At 30.9% G+C, this 22,125-nt stretch overlaps 1 protein-coding gene across 1 annotated transcript; it reads right to left on the bottom strand.

The window, feature by feature from the left end:
• Positions 1–2,416: 2,416 nt before the first annotated feature.
• On the bottom strand, positions 2,417–15,366 carry LOC143076693 (uncharacterized). Its single transcript, XM_076252537.1, has 5 exons — positions 14,870–15,366; positions 5,162–5,288; positions 3,926–4,025; positions 3,474–3,629; positions 2,417–2,667 (listed from the first exon to the last, which is right to left on the bottom strand). Exons 1-5 carry the CDS (start codon positions 14,980–14,982, stop codon positions 2,648–2,650), a joined length of 516 nt encoding a protein of 171 aa, XP_076108652.1. The 5' UTR covers positions 14,983–15,366; the 3' UTR covers positions 2,417–2,647.
• Positions 15,367–22,125: the final 6,759 nt, after the last annotated feature.

The following is a 22,125-nucleotide window of genomic DNA, read 5'->3' as shown; positions in this document are numbered from 1 at the left end:
ATGCGAAGTAAGCTGTAAAAAAACCTTGAATAGTATATGGAAAGAGCGTCATCAATATACCTATATGTGAAATTAAAAAGAATTACTTCTTTCATGTTCTTGTGTTTAGAAGGAACACCGACTCATAGGGAAATAAGAAAAGGTTGTCCAGGAGAATTGCACACTTTTCCATAGGAATGCCGGCAACTTGCTGGAAAATTCTACCTCCAAATCAAGCAACTATGTCGTCAATCAGAAACTCGAACATTCTGATCCCTTGTTCATTGCATTGATGTAGCATGTTTTATTGTCGGACTCATCTTTTACTCAATAAGTATAATTATATCCCAAAACAAGTCTAGATTTCAAATATGAGGTTATTTTATTACAACACATTGACAATGTTTATGTTGTTCAGTTACGAACACTTTTCATTATTTCATTTTACATATACACAAATGTACATAATGTAGTGCTGGCAGCAATTTGTCAATCATTAGACCTATACAATGTCATAACTGACAATTGGTTGAAAACACCAGGGAATATTGGGAACAAATTTTCATAAGGATTGCTGTGGGGATTTTTTGAACAAAATTAGGTACCAGCACCTTCATTATTGCTGATAGTGAATCGAATATATGTTATCAGCAGCACTGACGTCACACTATTGAAAAAAATATATCGACAAATAAACGTCATGGTTGATTTGACAGTTAAAATAAAAAAGCGACAAAAACGTGAAAATGTTTATATTCGTTATTGGTAAAATCATTACTATGGATTCATTTATGGTATCAATTTGCATGGATTGCTGAAAAATTGCATATTCGTGGATATTTGATTTCATGGTTTGGCTAGCTCTGTATACAAAGCCTATTTATAAAATGTAATTCGTTGAACATTTTGATTCGTGGTTCACCTGTATCAACGAAACCCACTAAAATTGGTATCCAACGAATAATAATAAATCCACAGTATCTAGGTGAAGAACGCTGCATGCTATGAATGACGGAAATCTCATTTACAATGAATCTACTTCTGTATATTTTATCATATCAAAGACACAATTTTGTCATAAACATGTCGCCATCAACGTTTTACGCCGGTTTAAAATGAAATTTAGAATCAAATTATAAGAAATAACAGTAATATTTTGTCAGTCTATTCGAAATAACATAAACTCTAAAGAGCCTGTGTCGCTCACCTTGGTCTTTGTGAATATTAAACAAAGGAAGCATATGGATTCATGAGAAAATTGTGTTTTGGTGATGGTGATGTTTGTACATCTTACTTTACTAAACAGTCTTGCTTCTAACAATTATCTCTATCTATAATGAACAATAAAAGACAATAACTCCTTAGGGGTCAATTGACCATTTCGGTCACGTTGACTTATTTGTAAATCTTACTTTGCTGAACAATATTGCTGTTTACAGTTTATCTATATCTATAATAATATTCAAGATAATAACTAAAAACAGCAAAATTTCCTTAAAATTACCAATTCAGGAGCAGCAACCCAACAACGGGTTGTTCGATTCATCTGAAAATTTCAGGGCAGATAGATCTTGATCTGATAAACCATTTACCCCATGTCAGATTTGCTCTAAATGCTTTGGTTTTTGAGTTATAAGCCAAAAACTGCATTTTACCCCTATGTTCTATTTTTAGCCATGGCGGCCATCTTGGTTGGTTGGCCGGGTCATCGGACACATTTTTTAAACTAGATACCCCAAAGATGATTGTGGCCAAGTTTGATTTGGCTAGGTAGTTTCAGAGGAGAAGATTTTTGTAAAAGTTAACGACGACGGACGACAGACGACGGACGCTGGACGCCGGACGCCGGACGCCAAGTGATGGGCTACGCGCGTTATTTAGTGTGCACCACATTTTTTTTATGTTATTCCTTCATAGACAGAAAAAAATAATACAGTCATTCCTTAAATAAATTAGTTATTCATTCATTCAAACTGCATCTTAAAGCCGCAAACAGGTAAAAGCTTTTGATGAAAAAAATGCTTTTGGTACGCTGGAAAAGGGCCGAATAAGCCCTAATTTTATAAGATGATGCAAACTACGTCACTATACTGTGATGAACAATGTGCTATTATTTTGTTTTCTATTTGTTGTAATTTACACAAAACACGCTAAAGAATCCACTTAACATGTATTGAAAATGTGTTTGTATTTGCTTGTTTATAACGGAAAGCTATAGCTAAGGCTATGTATTTGATCTGCAAAAATAAGGTAACTTCTATCTACGACAAAGCACATCATATATCAAGGCTGCAAGACTTAGAGTAAAGCTTTTAACCAACCAGTTTTCTGTTTTCTAGTTCCATGAAGATAATTTCTTAGTTAGTCTTCAATCTTTTTTCAATCAAACTTTTTTTTAGAGATATTACATTATTCCATAACACATAACTGATGTAAATGAAAATGTTCATACCTTATATATTAAAGCTATAAGCAACATTGCTCAAGGTTAATAAAGGAGATTATAATGATGTATTGACATTTCAAAAATATGAATGAAAATAAATTGAACAAAGAAATAAGAAAATAATAAAGCAACACATATGTTATCATGCTAATTGTTTATGAATACATCTTCAACTGCAGTCTATTCAAAATTGAAATTAAAGAACTCGTCGTTTAGTCTTCTTCAGACAGTGCTTACTAGCCCTGAAAAGAACAAATATTATAATTATATAAAACAGACATGGCATTCCTTCTTTAGAATGTAAATAATGTATATACAATCTTAAATAAATTAATTCTAAATATTTCAAAATGCTGTGAGAAAGATAAAAAAAAGTTATCCCAAGGTAAATAAGCGATGGGGGAAAGACATAAGTGGTTAATATTACTGTTGTTTAAAAGCGACAATGTTCATGAAGTTTTTCTTCTAATTATTTTTCACTTTTTAATGTCGGTTACGAAGTATCATTAATATCCATTTTTTTAACAGTCTAGCTACTATTTAGTTTTAATAATTATTTAACGAATAATAAACCAAAAATGTACAAACAGATAACTAAAATATATAAGCTAATGGACACATTCAAAAATATCTTAATTCAGATAGGTATAACAATATACTGGACCAAAATCAAAATGTTATGTTAAAGCAATGAAAGTAAGATCACATTTTGCTAGCCATGAGCAAAACGACGAGTGTCACTAGTAGTGCAGGATCTACATACCCTTCTAGAGCACACAAGATAACACCTGATTTTCTGCATTGGTCCAAGTTGGAACAGTCTTTAAATTTTTGTGAAGTGATTGAATAGACTGTTGTTCGTCTTTTTTTTCGTTAGGGCAATGGTGTTGTTTTTTCCTTTTCTTTGAATAATTACTTTTGTTATTTTCTATTGAGTCTGTTTTATTTCTAGTCAACAGTAAACTGTCTAAAACAACCATACCAATATTTCAGTTTATTATCAAATTTTAACTTTTAATTTTTTTTCCTTCAAAACGTTTATCTTTACCTTTCATGTCGCTTTGATTTCTCCAAGGTTTCCAATTAAGGATCCAAATCCAATCACCAAACCGTTCCATTGTTCTGCGACATAGAGGACAGCTGGGTACAGCATCATTCAATGCTTCTCTTGTAATAAAGTCATATATACACTCATGATGGAAAGCTGTAATCAGAAAGAAGACTGGATAGTATAATGGTAGATTATTATGTCAAGTTATCTATCTATTGTACACAGGATTTTCTCATCTGCTATATATACATGTATATGGTTAAAAAACAAGTTTTGTTTTCTGTTTCCATTCGTCATAATATAGACATTCATATCAACAGCATTATAACTCATTAATTAGTAAAAGGTATTTTGTAATTGGTGTTCAGTATTTTGGCTTCTTGCTTATCCTCTACCTTAATACTTATATGCATACACCTGCTTAAAAACTTGCAACGGTAAATACTTACTATGACCACATTTCAACTTTCCTATATGATCATTGGTATCATCCAAACATATAACGCACTCAAAATCTTCTGTCAATTCTGATTTTTCAATGTATGCACCCTATAACAAAAGGATTAGAATTAGATTATACTTTGAAATTAAGTGTGCAGTCATTACATGAAATAGTTTTAAAAATCAGTTTTAAGTTTTAAGTATTTTTATCAATGTGTAAATAACTCTTTATTGGTTTCTTAATAGAAAAAGTTACGAAAGGGATGTCGGATTACTAGTACATGGAATAAGTTATTGCATGAATTTCATCGTTGAATTTTCAACTTAAATATGAACCCAATCAGTAAATAACACACGAAAGATAATAAACCTACTATGGATAGACGGGTATATAAAATATAGAAAAAAGGCGACAATGCACAAATGAGAAAAATTAAAAAAGAAAAAGAAAATGTTTCTGGACAAACAAGAAAATACAAATACTAACAATTAAATCTTTGGAAAAACAAATTCCCATCACAATCTAGAATTATATCAGGTGTTCTGTAAAATATTATATCCTTCTTAAAGTCATATGAAACGAGTGACTTTTCTCTCTGTTTGTTATGGTGTGAACATATGGCTTCTCGTTACTTGTCGTGGTTGAAGCCGAAGTTTACCGCTTGTCACCTTGTAGTAAACAATCAACAAAAAAGCATGGATATTGAGCACGTGTTTAACATGTACAATCAGATAATAGTCTATTTCAGTGACAGATCGATGCGTGCATGATTTAAAAGTAAAAGAAATTATCAAAGGTACAGACACCAGATATAAAATGCAACACAACAAACTTAAAAACAAACACTACTTCAAAGTTCCATATGTCCCCTGTTGCAGGGCGACATTTCTGTTCCTATCCAACAAAGCCTTGTTTCCAGTACCCCATCCCGCTGGGCCCATTTTGCAGAACTTAACTATTGTTTTAGTTCTTTAAGTTAAAAATTGAATGAAATATTTGCCACTGGACAGTAAATAAGCAACAATCAACCAAATAACCAACCAATCATTGTTGAACAAATTAATAAACTTGTTGAGTTAGACTGTATCTCATTGAGAAAATATCTAAACAAGGTAATGGATTTTCGTTTAAAAATTGTTGTTTTAAGCGAACAATTGCAGAGTCAATATTGGAGTTCCGTAGTGAATGAAACTTTGTACGATTGATTAGCCTTGGTTATTATAAATATAAACTGATCATGTACCATTTTCTGTGAAAACAGAACTCTTGCCACCACGTAGGTAATATCTGCTATCAGAATACACACGGTAAACACTAAAACCACCACGATAACTATGATGTCTCCCTCGGTAACTTTCGACCAGCCATCACTGTAAATAAAAAATAAAGGATATTGATTGTGTATATATGTTTGCATGATAGTGGTCTTTAAATCTTTCAACAAAACATTGATAGATGTCTAAAGTATTAACAAAAGAAAAGAAACTGAGACAAAGGAATGACAAGTGAAGTGAAAATACAATAATATAATATACACATATATCTCATATGTAAATGTTGCAATACGTTAGCTAAAATCATACAATAAAATTGAGAATAGAAATTGGGAATGTGTCAAAAGAGACAACAACCCAATTAAAGGGCAGAAAGCAGCCGAAGGCCACCAATGGGTATTCAACACAGCAAGAAAATCTCGCACCCGGAGGCGGACTTCAGCTGGCCCCTAAACAAAATGTGTACTTGTATTATTTTATCTACTAAATACCATCAAAATTAAGTCCTGTTTTTGGCATTTTTAGATTTTTATATATCAAGGAGCGCCAAATTCTGAAGATGCGAAATACTGATTGATACAACCTTTGTTCAGATCTCTGTCTTCTTTCAAAGAATTATTTTGATTTTTAATTCCATTCACATTTGAACAATTTGAACAATGGATTTTTTTAAACAAATGTTTCATCAGATTATCAAATCTCTATTGCTGTTACAGTGTATCTATTTCCGAAAATGATCAATTAAAAAAATGCTTGAATAGTCTTAGTCAATAGATAAACGGACGCATTACAAAATTGAACACATTGTAGTATCAGATATTACATTGTTAATTTAGTGCAGTATTATCTTTCCCAAAAATGATTAATAATAACAAACAGCTTACATAATCTTTAGTTAGCCAATAAATCAGCAAACGCAAAACAAAATGTTCAATCGCTTGACTAACATGCAGCAATGTCAGTTGAAATCACAGGCGCTTGTTTGTCTCTGAAACAAAATATCCGATATACCTTAATGTTATATTAAGGTATGCAGGGATAGACAAGTGCTTGTGGCTGATATGTCGTATCAAGGAACAAATAAATATGGGGAAAACATACACAATCATGTGTTCATGACGTAACTATCTATTCACAAAAACATTTTTTCTTTTTTTTTTCTCTTTTTTGCGCATTTCTGTTCATTCAACACACCTTGGCAGATCTGTCAATTTGTAGGGTAGCGAAATCTTCCGAAGATTGCAGATTGAATTTGTTTTTTTGTGTTTTTTTTTTCGTTAAAAATGCTTTGAGAAAGTTTTTTTCTTTCCTCATTTGACTAAAGTAAAATTGTTTGAATACGATTAAAGATAAGCAGTTAAAATCAAATTAAACAAGAAAGACGAGAGCTTTAAACTTGGAAAACTATAATTTAAGAATACAAGTACAAGCAACTCGTATTATAAAATGAACACGATAACGTTTAGAAATTTTAGGTATTTAAACACAGGCACTTGTCTCAGAAAAAAAATTCCTATAGACCCAATCAAGCTTTCATACACGTGTTATATAATAAGGTATATATGAATTTTCTTTTCTGAGACAAGTGCCTGTGTATTTAATTTAAAACTTCGAATTAACGAGCATCCAGCTACAATGATTCAAATATTTTTTTTTACCAAATTTAGAAATATTTTGACCAGTTTTTGATAAGTTCCTTCTGTATAAAAATAAGGAGATGTGGTATGATTGCCGATTAGATAATTATCCGCCAGTCTTCAAATGATGATGACAGCAATGATAGGTCACCGTATGATCTTCAAACTGCTTTAAAATGTTCCGACATGAAAATGGGAAACAATTCAAACGAGCAAACTAAATAGATATGAACCACGACAGCCACTAAATTACTGATTCCTGACTTTTGATAGGCACATAAAGAATGTGGCGGGGTTAAATACCAACAAAAAAACTAACATAAAGACAAAGCACAAAGCACATAAATAAGAACTCTTGAAAGCTAGTTCAAAACCGATAACAGCTAATAAATAGATCATGTCTTTCTGACGAAAGTATCAATCAGTACCCATCCAACGGATTAATTATGTTAACGTTATTTTTATAATTTGCGATATGAATGTATCCCTACATTACACGCTGGGCCGTAAATAAGTGATATTTGCCAAGTTACATTTCGCAGAAAGACATGCCACCACACCCAGACACATTATTTTAACCCCGAGCCGATCTCATTCCCTAATGTCACTTTTTGTTTGTTTTTTCTTTTGTTTTACCCCACCAGAAATCTAACTCGCGATTTCCCGCACTTAAGGGGAGTACGAATTCACCGTAACACCGAGGCGGTCGGAAATGTTTGAGTAATAGCCGAAAAAAATAGAAGAAAACGTTGAAAACCAAAACCTAAATTACGATGAAAGCAAGTCTTGTTTAAATTATTTTGATATTGGCTTTCTTGTGACATTCTTCGATTAAAAACAAATGCAGCAAAAGGTCCGACGTCATTGGTTTTTTTCTCAACTTAACGCTTTTCCTTTTAAAAACATAGGCTATTAGCAGTATAATCAACTCTTCGACAATGGCTAACATTTGATCTCTTCAGGAGACAGAGTTATTTACATCATGTGTACACAAGATATATCTCCGCATTATTTTAGATGAGCTCAAAATAGCAAATTTGTATCCCCTAATGATTTCATTTTTGTTCTGCCTGTTTTGTTTTCATTTTAACCGAAATTTTATTTTTTGAAATATATGAAATCTAGACCATTGCCAATATTAACCGTCATTTTTCTTTTAAACAAATCTTTTTTGAAATACTGGTCATGTGTTCTTGTCATCCATATTTACTGTAATTTTTGTGTTCTTTAGGAGAACCACTGTTGGCAATCTCGTGTAATTAGATAAACCATTAAGTTGATATACGACCAAATCTAGTACCAAAAACCGTGATTAATTTCACTTCTAATATCCGATCTATACTTACCTGGCTACAAAAAAGACAACCCCTCTATCAGTATTGAAGCATTTCATGAATATTTTAAAAACATGAATGCAAATGACGAAGAAGATCTTGACGGCATCGACATCAATGCGTTGTGTAGTGACCCCATTTATAATGAAATTTTAAATGGAGTCATTACAGAACAAGAGGTTGTGGATGCCGTTAAGAACTTGAAACATGGTAAAGCCTCTGGTACTGACAAGATACTGAATGAGTTTTTGAAAAACTCTCCACCATTTTTTATTTGTATTTACACTAAACTATTTAATGTGATATTGGATACAGGTATTATTCCTGAAACTTGGACAGCAGGAATAATTATACCAGTTTTTAAAAATAAGGGTTGTTCACAGGATCCAGATAACTATAGAGCTATAACATTAATTAGTTGTATAGGGAAATTATTTATTTCCATAATCAATACTCGATAGAATTTTTTTGCAAATGAAATTTCACTTATACATGAAAATCAGGCTGGTTTTAGAAAGGGGTATTCAACTGTAGACAATATGTTTGTGCTTCATGCACTCATAGAGCTGTATTTCTCATTTGGAAAAAAACTTTTTTGTACTTTTGTAGACTTTCGGAAAGCATTCGATACTGTATCAAGATCTGGTTTATGGGAAAAACTTCAATTGAGTAATATTAAAGGGAAGTGCTTTAAAGTTGTTTTTAATATGTACCAAGGAATTAAATCATGTGTAAAATATAATGGATGTCAGTCAGATTTTTTCCCCTGTTTAGCAGGTGTAAGACAGGGGGAGAATTTATCGCCGTTTTTGTTTTCAATTTTTCTTAATGACCTAGAAGACTACTTTAAAAACTAGATGGGATTCCACTAGAAACTGTTAAAGAGAAGTTTCAAAGTTAATTGCACATATTTTTTGAATTACTTGTTATATTATATGCAGATGATACTGTAATTTTATCTGAAACAGAAGAAGGTATGCAGAGATCATTAAATATTTTTCAATCATATTGTGAAAAGTGGAAACTAGAAGTCAATTTAAATAAAACAAAGGTGATGATTTTTAGAAAGAGAAAAAGTAAAAAGAAATTTAAATTTTTATTACAAGACAAAGAACTTGAGATTGTCAAAATTTTTTCTTATTCAGGAGTTATCTTTAAATATAACGGTACTTTTTCAGATACCAAAAAGGAACTTATTGATCAAGCACATAAATAGATGCATTTATACATAGAATCGTAAAAAACGAAAACATTTCTATAGATTTGCAACTGAAATTATTTGATTCCATGATAGAACCCATTCTTTTATATGGTTCTGAAGTTTGGGGTTTTGAGAATTTGAAAATTATTGAACAGATGCATTTGAAATTTTGCAAAAGAATTTTAAAAGTTCGAAATACTACACCCAATTTTATGGTGTATGGAGAATTGGGAAGATTTCCTTTACACATTCGAGTTAAATGTAGAATGATTTCGTATTGGTGTAAAGTTGTAAACAATAGTAGTAAACTCAGAAGTTCTTTGTACAGGCTGATGTTATCATTGAAGAATCATGGTCATTATGTTTTCTGTCGAATCAATATTTAACAACACTGGTCTAGGATATATTTTCATGAACCAAATTGGCTTTTGTGATAAAAATTATCTCGATCGTATATTGAGTGATCAGTTTATTACCTCATGGTTTGGCGATATAGAAAATTCATCCCGGGGACAATTTTATGGGACATTTAAAAAGGACTTCGGACTAGAAAAATATCTAATCAGACTATCTGAACAGAATAGGGGGTGAATAACTAAATTAAGGACATCGAACTTACGTATTCCAATCGAGACAGGCCGTTGGCAAAATATACCTAGACCAGAGAGAATATGTACTTTATGTAATAAATTTATTGGTGATGAATTTCATGTTTTATTTGTATGTCAACATGATTCTATTGTTTATTATAGAAACAAATACTTACCTAAATATTATACTATTAATCCGCAATATATTAAAATGGAAGGATTATTGTCCATATGTAATATGGAAGTCTACAAACGATTGTCATTTTTTATTAAGAAAATTGCTTATTTATTCTAAAATATCTACAATTGTATTTCTATTTGTTTAGATAGTACTGCATGCTCATTTCGTCATTCAATTGTTTATGTATTATACTTTGACCTCATGTTACTAATTTATGTGTCTGAGCGTTGAATCTTGAAACCTCTTAACTTCATGAGCAACAATAAGAACTACATCTACTATGAGGATGATCAAAGTTGCCAAAAGAAGATTTTCCTTGTAGCTTCCATGATATGACGTTAATACCTCCATGAATTCGAATTCATTTTAAAAAAAAAAAAAAAATATTAAACCAAAAAATCCAAGTGAATTATTGTCCAAATTTTGAATCCGCGCCATTTCGAGGACTACACATTTCGTTCTAACTTTTTCCACTGTTTGTTACCATAATGAAAGTTAATTCACAATCATGTGAAAAATATGTCCGTCTAAAACAAACCAGGATGTACTTAACTCAATAATTGTTTTTAGCAATAATTTTGTTTTATCTTTGAAAATATGCAGAAAAGTAAAAAAAGAAAACTTATCAATTTTCATTTTAATTGAAACTGTCAAAATTCTGAAGTCAACATCAAATTATTCCAAGAGCTGCACATTATGTGATAGGGTCTTCTCCGGGAGCAGAACCCTTAGGCTACCTCTTTTCGATCTTGGGAATTAAATCTGTTCATGTTAAGAATAACAACTTTGCACTGACCCTATATTTTATGCGAAGTGAGTTTATGAGACAAAAAGTAAACTTCGACGTTATATAACTCCCCTTTCGAGTAATGAACTATTATCCTCTCTTCTTTCATATAGAGCATTGAAGTACTATTCCATGGACAAATCATTTCAATGGAGAACGATTCTATACGACAACTGACGAAACCTACAACAGCTGACGAAATATTGCCAAAAATATTGATTTAAAAGTAATATTGTCATTGAATGGCAAATTGCCATCATCACATGTAATATTATGTATGACGAACCAATGTTTGATAATAAAACGATTTCAGAAAATCTGCCACCAAGTCTAATATCTCACATTTTTCATGTAAGTATAATCTACTAGGTAAAATTTTAAAGTATTATTGTTTACATTGATCTATTTAAGTCACAAACTTTCCGTTAACCGATATCAGTATCTTGAAGTGCTTGTTAATCTTTGCGGAAGGAATTTTGGGAACATATAAACCGAAAATCTTGCTGTTTTGTCACATTGATAAGAATTATGATGTTTACTTAATATTTAAAGATGTTAACTTAATATTTAAAGAAGACCATTGCCTTAGTATGAGGAAATGAATCTTAAAATGACAACCATGCAATTGTGTGGTATCGATTTTGGGGCCGGATATCTAACTATGTCACAGTTAAACATAAGAACACACGATAAAAATTTAATTGCAAAGGGCATAATTCAGATCCTTACAAAGCAGATTTTTTTAAAAACAAAAACAGAGACCAGCCGTGGAAGGTATTTATACATCCCCACAGCAAAAAAGTCACTCAGTACATATCTCACAGAGAGTGCCCGCAGTTACTGACAGTAAGCTCAAAGCCTATAACAACTAATACACAAAATCATGCATAGACCAAAGTGTGTAGATTTTATAGCGCTATCGTGTAAAATAATAAAACATCATTCCTAATATTTTTCTGAAAATGAATAAGGTCAAACGGCCCTGCTCATTTGATTGTTCAATTTTCAAGTGATATTTTGCCGTATCTCAATGATCTTCAACAATGTTGTAATGAGGCTCAAATTGACCGATTCTTACTGAACAGAGTATTTATTGGTGTTTTGGTGGGGTTTTTGTTGTATCCACAATCATGACTTTGTGGTTGATTCCGCTTCATCACCGACCCTGATATTTTTTTAAAGCAGAGCTTATCGTCAACCTCCCATTTGCTTTCTTTTTTTCTAAATGCCATGAATATATTTGTCAGTAATAGTTTTTTGGTATCCTTCAAAAGTCATTCTTCAAATATTATTGGACCAATGAGGCGATAATTATGGTCGCTATCTTTCATTTCAAATTGGGATCGTATAGATTGTTTAAAAGAAATTAGCATACAAATGCAAATTTATTTTTATTATTAAGTTACGTATAAAATTTCGAGGAAATATCTTTAATAATTTCGATTCTTTTCAAGTATCATAATTATAATCAAACCATTCAAATGACTAACTAAATTTCAAGATAGGCAAGATATTCGTAGAACTGTTTGAGCCAAAAAGTTATAAAAAAACAAAGAAAGGCAAACAAAAATGACATTATGCGATATGACATTTGTTTGATCCATATTATTCCGAACTTTATACTTAGAATATGGCTTCGAACTAGCTTTCAGTAACTGCAAGTACTCTGTGTGTTGTCTGTTTGTTATGTTATTTTTGCCCTTCCTGTCAAGCTGGTGATATAAAAAAAGAAGATGTGTGATGATTGCCAATGAGACAACTCTCCACAAGAGACCAAATGACACAGAACTTTACAACTATAGGTCACCGCACGGCCTTCAATAATGAGGAAAACCAAAACCGCATAATCAGATTTAAAATGCCTCAAAATGACAAATGTAAAACAATTCAAACGAGAAAACTAACGGCCTAATTTATGTACAAAAAAATGAACGAGAAGCAAATATGTACCACATCAACAAATGACAACCACTGAGTTACGGGCTCCTGACTTTGGTTTTTCTATCAGTATATTCAAAGATCGAGAAAAAAAATTGTATATGTACTACACTGTTAGTCGTTTCGGAATGCAGAATGTTTTTAAACATGTACTTTTCTCAAATAATCTGCTTCTTGTCATGCTTTTAGTTAGATATTTTTGTTATCTAACCTTTTTGTAGATAACAATGTTTAGGAAAAATATTAAAAGGTGGTCTCCGGATGTATAGCAAGAAATTATAAGACTGGACGCAGACATTATCGATATACCATGTTTTTTTAAAACCATCTGATCTGCTCATAAAATATGTAGAGCAAATAATTGACAGCTTATTAAATTTATCATTTAAAACTTTCTGAGAATTTAATGTGAATTCTGTTATACGTCAACTTATATTTAGAAAAGATTAAGTCAAAAGTATAAAGAAAGATCGAGATAATGGAACTTTATCGAAAATGAATGAAATAGAAATTTCCTTTACTTTATTGATAGAAATTCATATAAGAAATATTATTTACAAATACTTTTGAATTTCGTCTCAAGGAGCGGGTTTAACATTGCTATGGTGTCTTTTACTGTCTCGACGTATCAACATATTTTGAGACTTTTATTTTAGAAAACGTTCTTCGTTAATGAGCATTGTTTTAGATCAATAAAAAAAATCATGTAATTGCCTCTTAAATGTAAACACTATTTATTTTTCACTTACTTCTTCATTTATAACATATGAACAATAGAAAATATTGTTGAATAATTAAAGTGAAAAAGTATGAATTCAATAGAAAACAAAACCCGTCTTGATGTTTATTTTCTTACGGCAATACTGTCGCGGAATAGAAGTTCCTTCATAATATAAGTTCCAAAAGGAAAATATATTCTGGAATATTATTTCCACAGGAATAAATATTACAGTATATGTTCCTAACGGAATAAATGGTATAGAATATTTGTTCCAACAGGAATAGATATTATGACAATGTTTATAACAAAGTTTCCATTGAAACTTCTGTTAGGCGGAACAAATATACGTTGACAACAAAACTACCACATTCAAAAGAAAAAAAATGATATTTAACATTGTAATTCAAAGAGGTAGGGTTAATGTTTCTCGATTTTTTTTTTCAAACCAGAAGGAATCCAAAACAACTTTCAATCTTTACTAAAGTTTATTGTATCGAAGTACATGTATAAAGAAACTGTTTGTCCTATGTTGGTAGTACTTACTAATACAATGCGCCCTCTATCATCAAAAAAAATAAAATAAGAAAATGCAACAGTCTAGCATCATGATCAAAGCAAATGGCATGTCCTTGCTGTCTTAGGACTAGGACATGTCATGATTTGTTCAGATGGTCGTATGAGAGGATAGTCCTGAAACTTTTGATAAACAATAAATATGACGCAACATTTCTCCATAACGATGGAGGTTTACAGACACATATGAAGAATTCTGAAACTCGTGGTAAAATGTTTACCTGACTTATTCTGATTTTCATTTACATAAACCAAAAAATAACAATAAGGTCTTCCAAATGAGTGGACTTAGGGTCACAAATATTTTATCTAAATTAGTCATTCATATATAATTAGTTTTCAGTTTAGTTTCTTGTTTGAAATTATTTCTGTCATTGCTTTTTTAATTTTGGTTTATATCAATGAGTACTTTTCACATGCAGCTTTTTTTAAAGAATCAAATTAAATAATGCAAAATTCAATTGGTGTAACACAACTGCCAAATACAAGTTATAGATGACGTTTTTCTTGTTTCTCGTATCAAAAATGAACGCGCAAATAAACTATACATAAATTCTGATCAAAGTATTCAATATAATAGTCATAAATAAATGATCAGCTAATTAATGAATTAAGTGATAAGTAGAATGAAAGGAAGAAAGACAGAAATACAAATAAAATAATAAATTTTAAAAAATACCAAAATTCGTACTTTTTTTTTAACATAATTACCAACCTCTTTAAACCTAGTGTTACCAGCAGTACGGCATCGACAATAACGATGAACAGTGTCACCATAGGCAACCTCTCCTTGTTGCATTTTCCATAAAATGGAGTCAATTCATCCATTATTGTTTTATTTGATTAAAAATGCCAAAAAATATTAAACCAAATGTATTCAAAATGCATAAAAAAACAAAAGTACTTGTCTAATCCAATGTCTGAACTGACACATTTACTATAAGAACACATTTCGGTTTGATTTTTGCCAAGATTAACTTCCATTTGTAAATTATTTCAGATTGAAATTTGTTACAATCGAATGTTCAAATCCACTTCGGTTGTTCGGTTGTAAATGACGATTCACCGTATGATTGTCATATGATCGTTTTTTACTTGTGATGTGATTTGCTACCACTGAAAATAGTTACAATTTTTAAAAACGAGGATTAATAGTCTCCTTTTTCGTTAACTTGTGTAGCTAAATGTTCGTTGAGAGTATTAACCTTGAATGACAAAATGCTAAAAAAAAAATGCCTATAAATACATGTATATACGAAAAACGAAACGTTCCGAGAATGAGAAAGTTATATTTAGGTCCTAGTAATTTAAACACAGACAGGTGAAACAGAATACGACTAAAATATGTATTCATTGAGGAAGGAATAAACCATTTTGTTTTAAATGATTTAACATTCTTTATTATATTAACATGTATCGATTGCATGATTTTATTTATGATATAACCTTGCTTTTATTTTTAGATTTGTGCAATATTGTATTATCTGTAGTTCGTCATCTCGGAAACAATCCAAGTACACTTTTGACAGGTATTCCACAATTACTGTAAATGTAATTATCTTGAAGAAAAAGGAACATAGAAGAGTGAATTTTTATTGTAAAGTGAATGCTTAAAAATGTAATGACAATAATAATAAAATAAATTGAGCGAGAAAATTGGTTTCCATTCTTATTGTTTACTAATCGTTTGAGATTTATATTGACCACATCTTGTAACAAGCTGCATAAAAAGGGGGAAAAGATTATTGTACGTTGGCTGCTAGTTTAGTATATATTTTACTAAATAAGCATCAATATATAATCTCAAAATCCATTATACTTAAAACAATGAATTTTTTGTCGGCACGGCGAAGTTTATACAAACGCTATATAAAAAAAGATAATCCATTAAGAATGTAGTTAGTTGAAATTAAAAAAAATCTAGAATTTGAAATTGATATTGTCAGGACAGCATTAGTCAAAGAACATACTAAGATAAAATATTTATAATTTGTGGAACTCTTTTTGCGATATTTGATTTTTTTTTTGAATGACGGGAATATGATGACTAGGACTTTTGCCTTATACTTAGCACTGGCATTATTTGGTTCTAAAATCTTTAGGCAAAAACATAATCTGCATAAATTTTGGTAATGACCTTTTATTGTCTTTGTATATACAAAATGTATCCCTGGTATCTATGATGAGTTTATTTACAAACACTGGGTCGATACCACTGCTAGTGGAGATTAATTTCCCCGAGGGTATCACCAGCCCAGTAGTCAGCACTGAATTATCATTGATATGGTTATATTTATAAATTAACTGTTTACAAAATTTAGAATTTTTAAAAAAACTAATGCTTTTCTACCTCAGGCATAGATTACCTTAGCTGTATTTGGCAAAAAAAAAAGAGAATAAGAAAAAAAGATAAGATAAAAAAAAATACACATTCCTTCACTGAAAATCTAACAAACGAAACAATCAAAAACCAAACTTTCGTTAACAAGTATTGTAATGTATTTTCCTCCCTGCTATATCATGGGATTATGCCGATATATTCTAATTTCCAGAACTTCTGTTTAAACCTGTATTAACTGTATCTTCATCTGTATCTTTCAGCATTTAAATATTCCACATCAGTGTTAAACACTAAACAAAAAAATATATCATTGACTGCATCAGCAATGCTTAGAACAAAGAGCAACCATTTTCGTACTTTCATATGAAGTGATATATGAAAACTTGACGAGCCACCTGACCATACAAAACCAAAAAAAAGAATAGTCAAAACCGGTTGAGGTCAACTATGCCTTGGTAGTTTCTTATAATTTCATATTTTTGCAGGGGAAAGTTTAAAATGAATATTATTTGTTATTTCAGTGACCTACTGATTTTGGCCGAAGGATTTGAAAATAGTTATTAGTTTTTTTTTCAAATTATATAATTTTATGAACTGGATATTTACAGACGAAATATATTATTCTAATCATAGTCCACCATCTGTGGTAGTAAGCAAATATATGCGAGGATTTCTGTTTGCAATGATTAATTAAATTCTAATTTTCTTTTCTACATTGGCTAGAGGTATAGGGAGAGGGTTGAGATCTCACAAACATGTTTAACCCCGCCGCATTTTTGCGCCTGTCCCAAGTCAGGAGCCTCTGGCCTTTGTTAGTCTTGTATTATTTTAATTTTAGTTTCTTGTGTACAATTTGGAAATTAGTATGGCGTTCATTATCACTGAACTAGTATATATTTGTTTAGGGGCCAGCTGAAGGACTCCTCCGGGTGCGGGAATTTCTCGCTACATTGAAGACCTGTTGGTGACCTTCTGCTGTTGGTTTTTTCTATGGTCGGGTTGTTGTCTCTTTGGCACATTCCCCATTTCCATTCTCAATTTTATTTTAAGAAAAAAAACAAGCTTCTGTTGTCTGTTGAAAACGATTTGTTTAAACCCACAGATCGGAAACATATAACAAAGTTTAACAGACGTGTCACGGTACTTATCTATCCCAAATTCATGTATTTGGTTTTGATGTTATATTTGTTATTCTCATAGGATTTTGTTTAATGCGTAGTCCGTTTCTGTGTGTGTTACGTTTTAATGTTGTATCGTTGTTCTCCTCTTATATTTAATGCGTTTCCCTCAGCTTTAGTTTGTTACCCCGATTTTGTTTTTTTGTCCATGGATTTATGAGTTTTGAACAGCGGTATACTACTGTTGCCTTTATTTAACAGACCAGGATATGTTCAACAAAGCTTCAGTAATATAATGAGTCATAAATAACTTACAGTATTGTACAGCAGAATGATAGTTTATGTACTGCGTATTCAACATTAAAGTTCGTATTAAAAAGTGACGACGATCAAAAGACAACAAGTGTTCTTGAAGAGTAAATAGTATCTGTTCCGGTGGTAGTACCAGTAGTATTACGCATTATAAAACTATCTGATGATGACACGAAAGAAGAAATGTTTATTGAATTGTGTAAAATTGAACACATGGAACATATCAATGACGTCTTTAAAACGTTCGAAAGTATGACCTGAACTTTGGTTCTAAAAGCTTTCTTGTAAGCAAAAATTAAGGATCTCGTTTAAGTAAATTCACGCCTTAGACATTGAATTGACACACGTATACTCCATATACAGGGCTGCCACATACAATTGGAAAGATCACAACGAGGAAATTAAAGTAATTGTATTGCATAATAATAATAAAAAAAAACTCAAAATAGAAGAGCGCTCAAAAACTTATACGTCAATGTAAGTCAGTGATATTCTTGCATTTAAAACGAATTTAATCGTACAATAAACGACCATTGCATCAGTGATATGGTGAATGCTGACCGTATCGGGCATGAATTATTTTTGGTTGACACAAATGTATGATTCCCATTGGCTGAAGGCAAATAGTTACAAAATATTCGGGAGCATGACAATGTTTAAATTTGTCTGGTTGACACAAAATGTTTTAAATGTAAATGTTTTATAGCTGCTTTCAAACAGCGTGTTACTGATAGGTTACTATTTGAAGCAATATCATTTTTTGAGGAGTCTTCTAAATGTCAGTTTTACAAATACGTATATGACAGTCATGGTTTGCAATTTTATCTTAGAAGACCTGTTAATTTTAGATATAAACCATTAATAAGCAAGTACCGTATACATGCACATAACTTGAACATTGAAACTGGAAGGTTTCTAAATATAAACAGAAACGATAGAATATGTAATGTGTGCAACTGTAATTCTGGTGAAGATGCATATTTTGGAATGTATTGGATACAAAGATATTCGTATGAAGTATATTAAACCTTATTAATGGATACCATCAGTATTTAAACTTATACAATTGTTATCTCATTCTGTTTGTAATATGAAAGAACTTAATGATTTGGGGAAATACTTATGTAATCATTGAATTGTATCTCATACTTTAATTAACATTTTTAAATTATGCTTATTAATATCATGCTCCTACATTTGTTTTCAATTGTATGAATTGTATATTGATGAATTAATTTATTGTAATATCCGTTGCTTACTACATTTAATGGAATATTTATTGTACTTGAACCTATAAACTGTATTGCTTTTAGAATAAAGAATATATATATAATAATAATCTGGCAACAAAGCTAAGTACCTAGCTATCTGGAATGTTCTGTTGTTTATTAAATTGTTACTACAATGTATTTGATATATTAAAAGATGCTGATTTGTTTCTTTTTTTTCTTTTTACAAAATCACCTCATGTATTTGGCCAACAATGGTAAATTGTTTTCACAATGATATTGATATTGAATTAACATATAATTATTGTCTTCCACCAATAACTGTCATTATTAATGTATACACATATGTAACTGATCCTTTGTCATTCCAATTATTGGTGGACACTTTGATTCTGACCTTTATGTTTTATGTCGCTTTTTACTGGATAACCATTTAAAAATGAAGAAGAAAAAAATCCTATAGATAAGTGACTCATAGGTAAAAAAATGTAAAACAGTAAAGGTACTTAACCAACTGTTATTATATTATCATAACATTAAGGTGTGCCGTTAATGAAGATACACACCTCTCTTTAAAGTACAGCATTAATTTAAAGTCTATGAATTTAATAGATTTGATAGTTTTATTGTTTTGTTGTTGTCTTGAATATTAAGAATGACTCTAAAAATGAGAATAAAGATTATTATTATAAAAATGAAGCAATAGGAAATTGATAAAAAAACTAAATTGCTCAAACTGTATTAAAAAAATCTTTACATCTTTTAATTTTTAGGTGGAGTAGACATCAGTAGCTTGAAGAAAGATGATAAATAAGAATACTATATTGAATTGAAACAAACCAAACCAAACAGTCTCTATTGTCTTATAAAGGTAACAATTATATTACCGGAAGCAGAAAGACATCAGATTGACAACTATTGCATTGCGGCCATGCGTTAAGCGGTCAGGCAAATTATTTCTTCTCAATTTATAGTAACTGTTTCAATATATAACGTTTATGTTTCAAGACTATTCAGAAGAATCAGAATAAAATAGAGAAAATGTTTTCAATAGCTTGTATTTTTTTTCAATATCAACGTTAGTCAAATAATACACAGACCAATAAAACACAACCTCATAATACAACAAATGAAGTTAAGTTACTGTAAATAAAGACAATAGGAGTATACCGCTGTTTAAAAGACACAAATCGATTGAAAAAACTCAAATCCCGGTTACAAACTACAACGGAGGGAAAGGAAACACATCAACTATAAGAAGAAAACAACGGCAGAACAGAATCACTGAGGTGCAACAAAAACAAGCACCAATGCAACAACCATAGAAACGAACTATTTAATAACAACTGACATATTCCAGACTTGGTACAGGACATTTTAAGAAATATTGGTGGGTTGAACCTGGTTTTGTTTCTAGCTAAACCTCCTGCTTATATGAAAATGTAAAAAAAAAACTGTTAAAATGACAACATTTACGTGGCAGGAATACAGTACAAATAAATTCAAGAACACTCTGGACAAGAGAAATACATAAATAATTAATACAATAGTACATATCGACATATAAACCACTGAATAACAACGAATACCTAAAATTTATTTACGACAATACATAAATACAGCAAAATAAATAATGTACTGTGCGTCACACGAATGTATCAACGCCACATAAAGTGACGTCAAATGAAAATTTCGAAAAAATTATTATAAAATTGCGATTGTAGTTTTAAATGGTGTTATTTGATGTATTCTATAACAATTACAAAAATATTAATATTTAATTGTGTTAGTAATGGTGTAAATTAATTTAATTAAAATTTAAGAACCTTTATTAATAACAATGTACTGGCGTTCCTTCAATCAATATTTGACCGGTGCCTTGATGAGTTGTTTACCATGAATTCAAAATTTAATTTTCATAAATGAATAAAGTGTATGCATGTTTACAATTATTCACAAACGATACTAGTACTTTGTAATAGCTGAAATATTAGCTCAATAATAACATGATGAAAGGTATTTCAACCTGATTATGATGAAACATTCTGAACATCTGTTTTAGACAGCACCATAACACTAACTCCCCGTCTCAGTAGTTTCAGAGGTCAAACTTCGCCTATAATATTTACTCTTTCTAATACATTAGGAAAGCATTTCAAAACCTCCAAACTTCAAGGTATATTTAAAAAGTTTATAAAAAAACTGACAAAATTGCACTTTAGACTTATCAACAAACGGAATGAGTGGAAAAGAACTGTCCTATGAATTACTTGATGCATTTACATTTAGGTGTATTTACCGAAAAAATGAACGTTGAACCAGGTTTTATAGCTAGTTATCAAGTACTTTTTCTAGTCTTCATCATCACAAAATTTCCCCAGCGAGAGAAACCCTTAAATTGATGCTATAATTTTACTTATCCAAAGATTACACCTGCAATATTGACTTTATATACTTGTCTGTTTGTTTTGTTCACACATTGTTATAATTATAATGTAACTTCATGCAATTGTCTGACCGTATAAGACTATAAACCGGGTTTGTAATAACACGATCAACACGACGGGTGTCACATGTGGAACAGAATCTGTTTACCCTTCCGGAGCACCTGAGATCACCTCAAGTTTTTGGTCGGGTTCGTGTTGCTTAGTCTTTAGTTTTCTATGTTGTGTTTTGTTATCTATTATAAGTCTGTTTGTCTTTTTCTTTTTTAGCCATGTCGTTGTCACTTTATTTTCTATATATGAGTTTGATATCTTCTGCCCCTCTTACATACAAGTGAGAGATTTGGCTAGATATAAAGCCAGGTTTAACCCACCATTTGCTACATGAGAAAATGCCCGAACATAGTCAGGAGTTAAACAGTTATTTTCCGTTCATTTGATGTGTTTGATCATTTGATTTTGACATTTGGTCAGCAATCTATATTCTATTAGTTTTCAGTGTTTTGATATATTTTCAACATATTTCT

This window comes from Mytilus galloprovincialis, chromosome 1 (genome assembly GCF_965363235.1).
Source record: "Mytilus galloprovincialis chromosome 1, xbMytGall1.hap1.1, whole genome shotgun sequence".
In the NCBI taxonomy this organism is placed as follows: Eukaryota; Metazoa; Mollusca; class Bivalvia; order Mytilida; family Mytilidae; genus Mytilus; species Mytilus galloprovincialis.
This window is presented reverse-complemented; position numbering and strand designations above follow the sequence as displayed.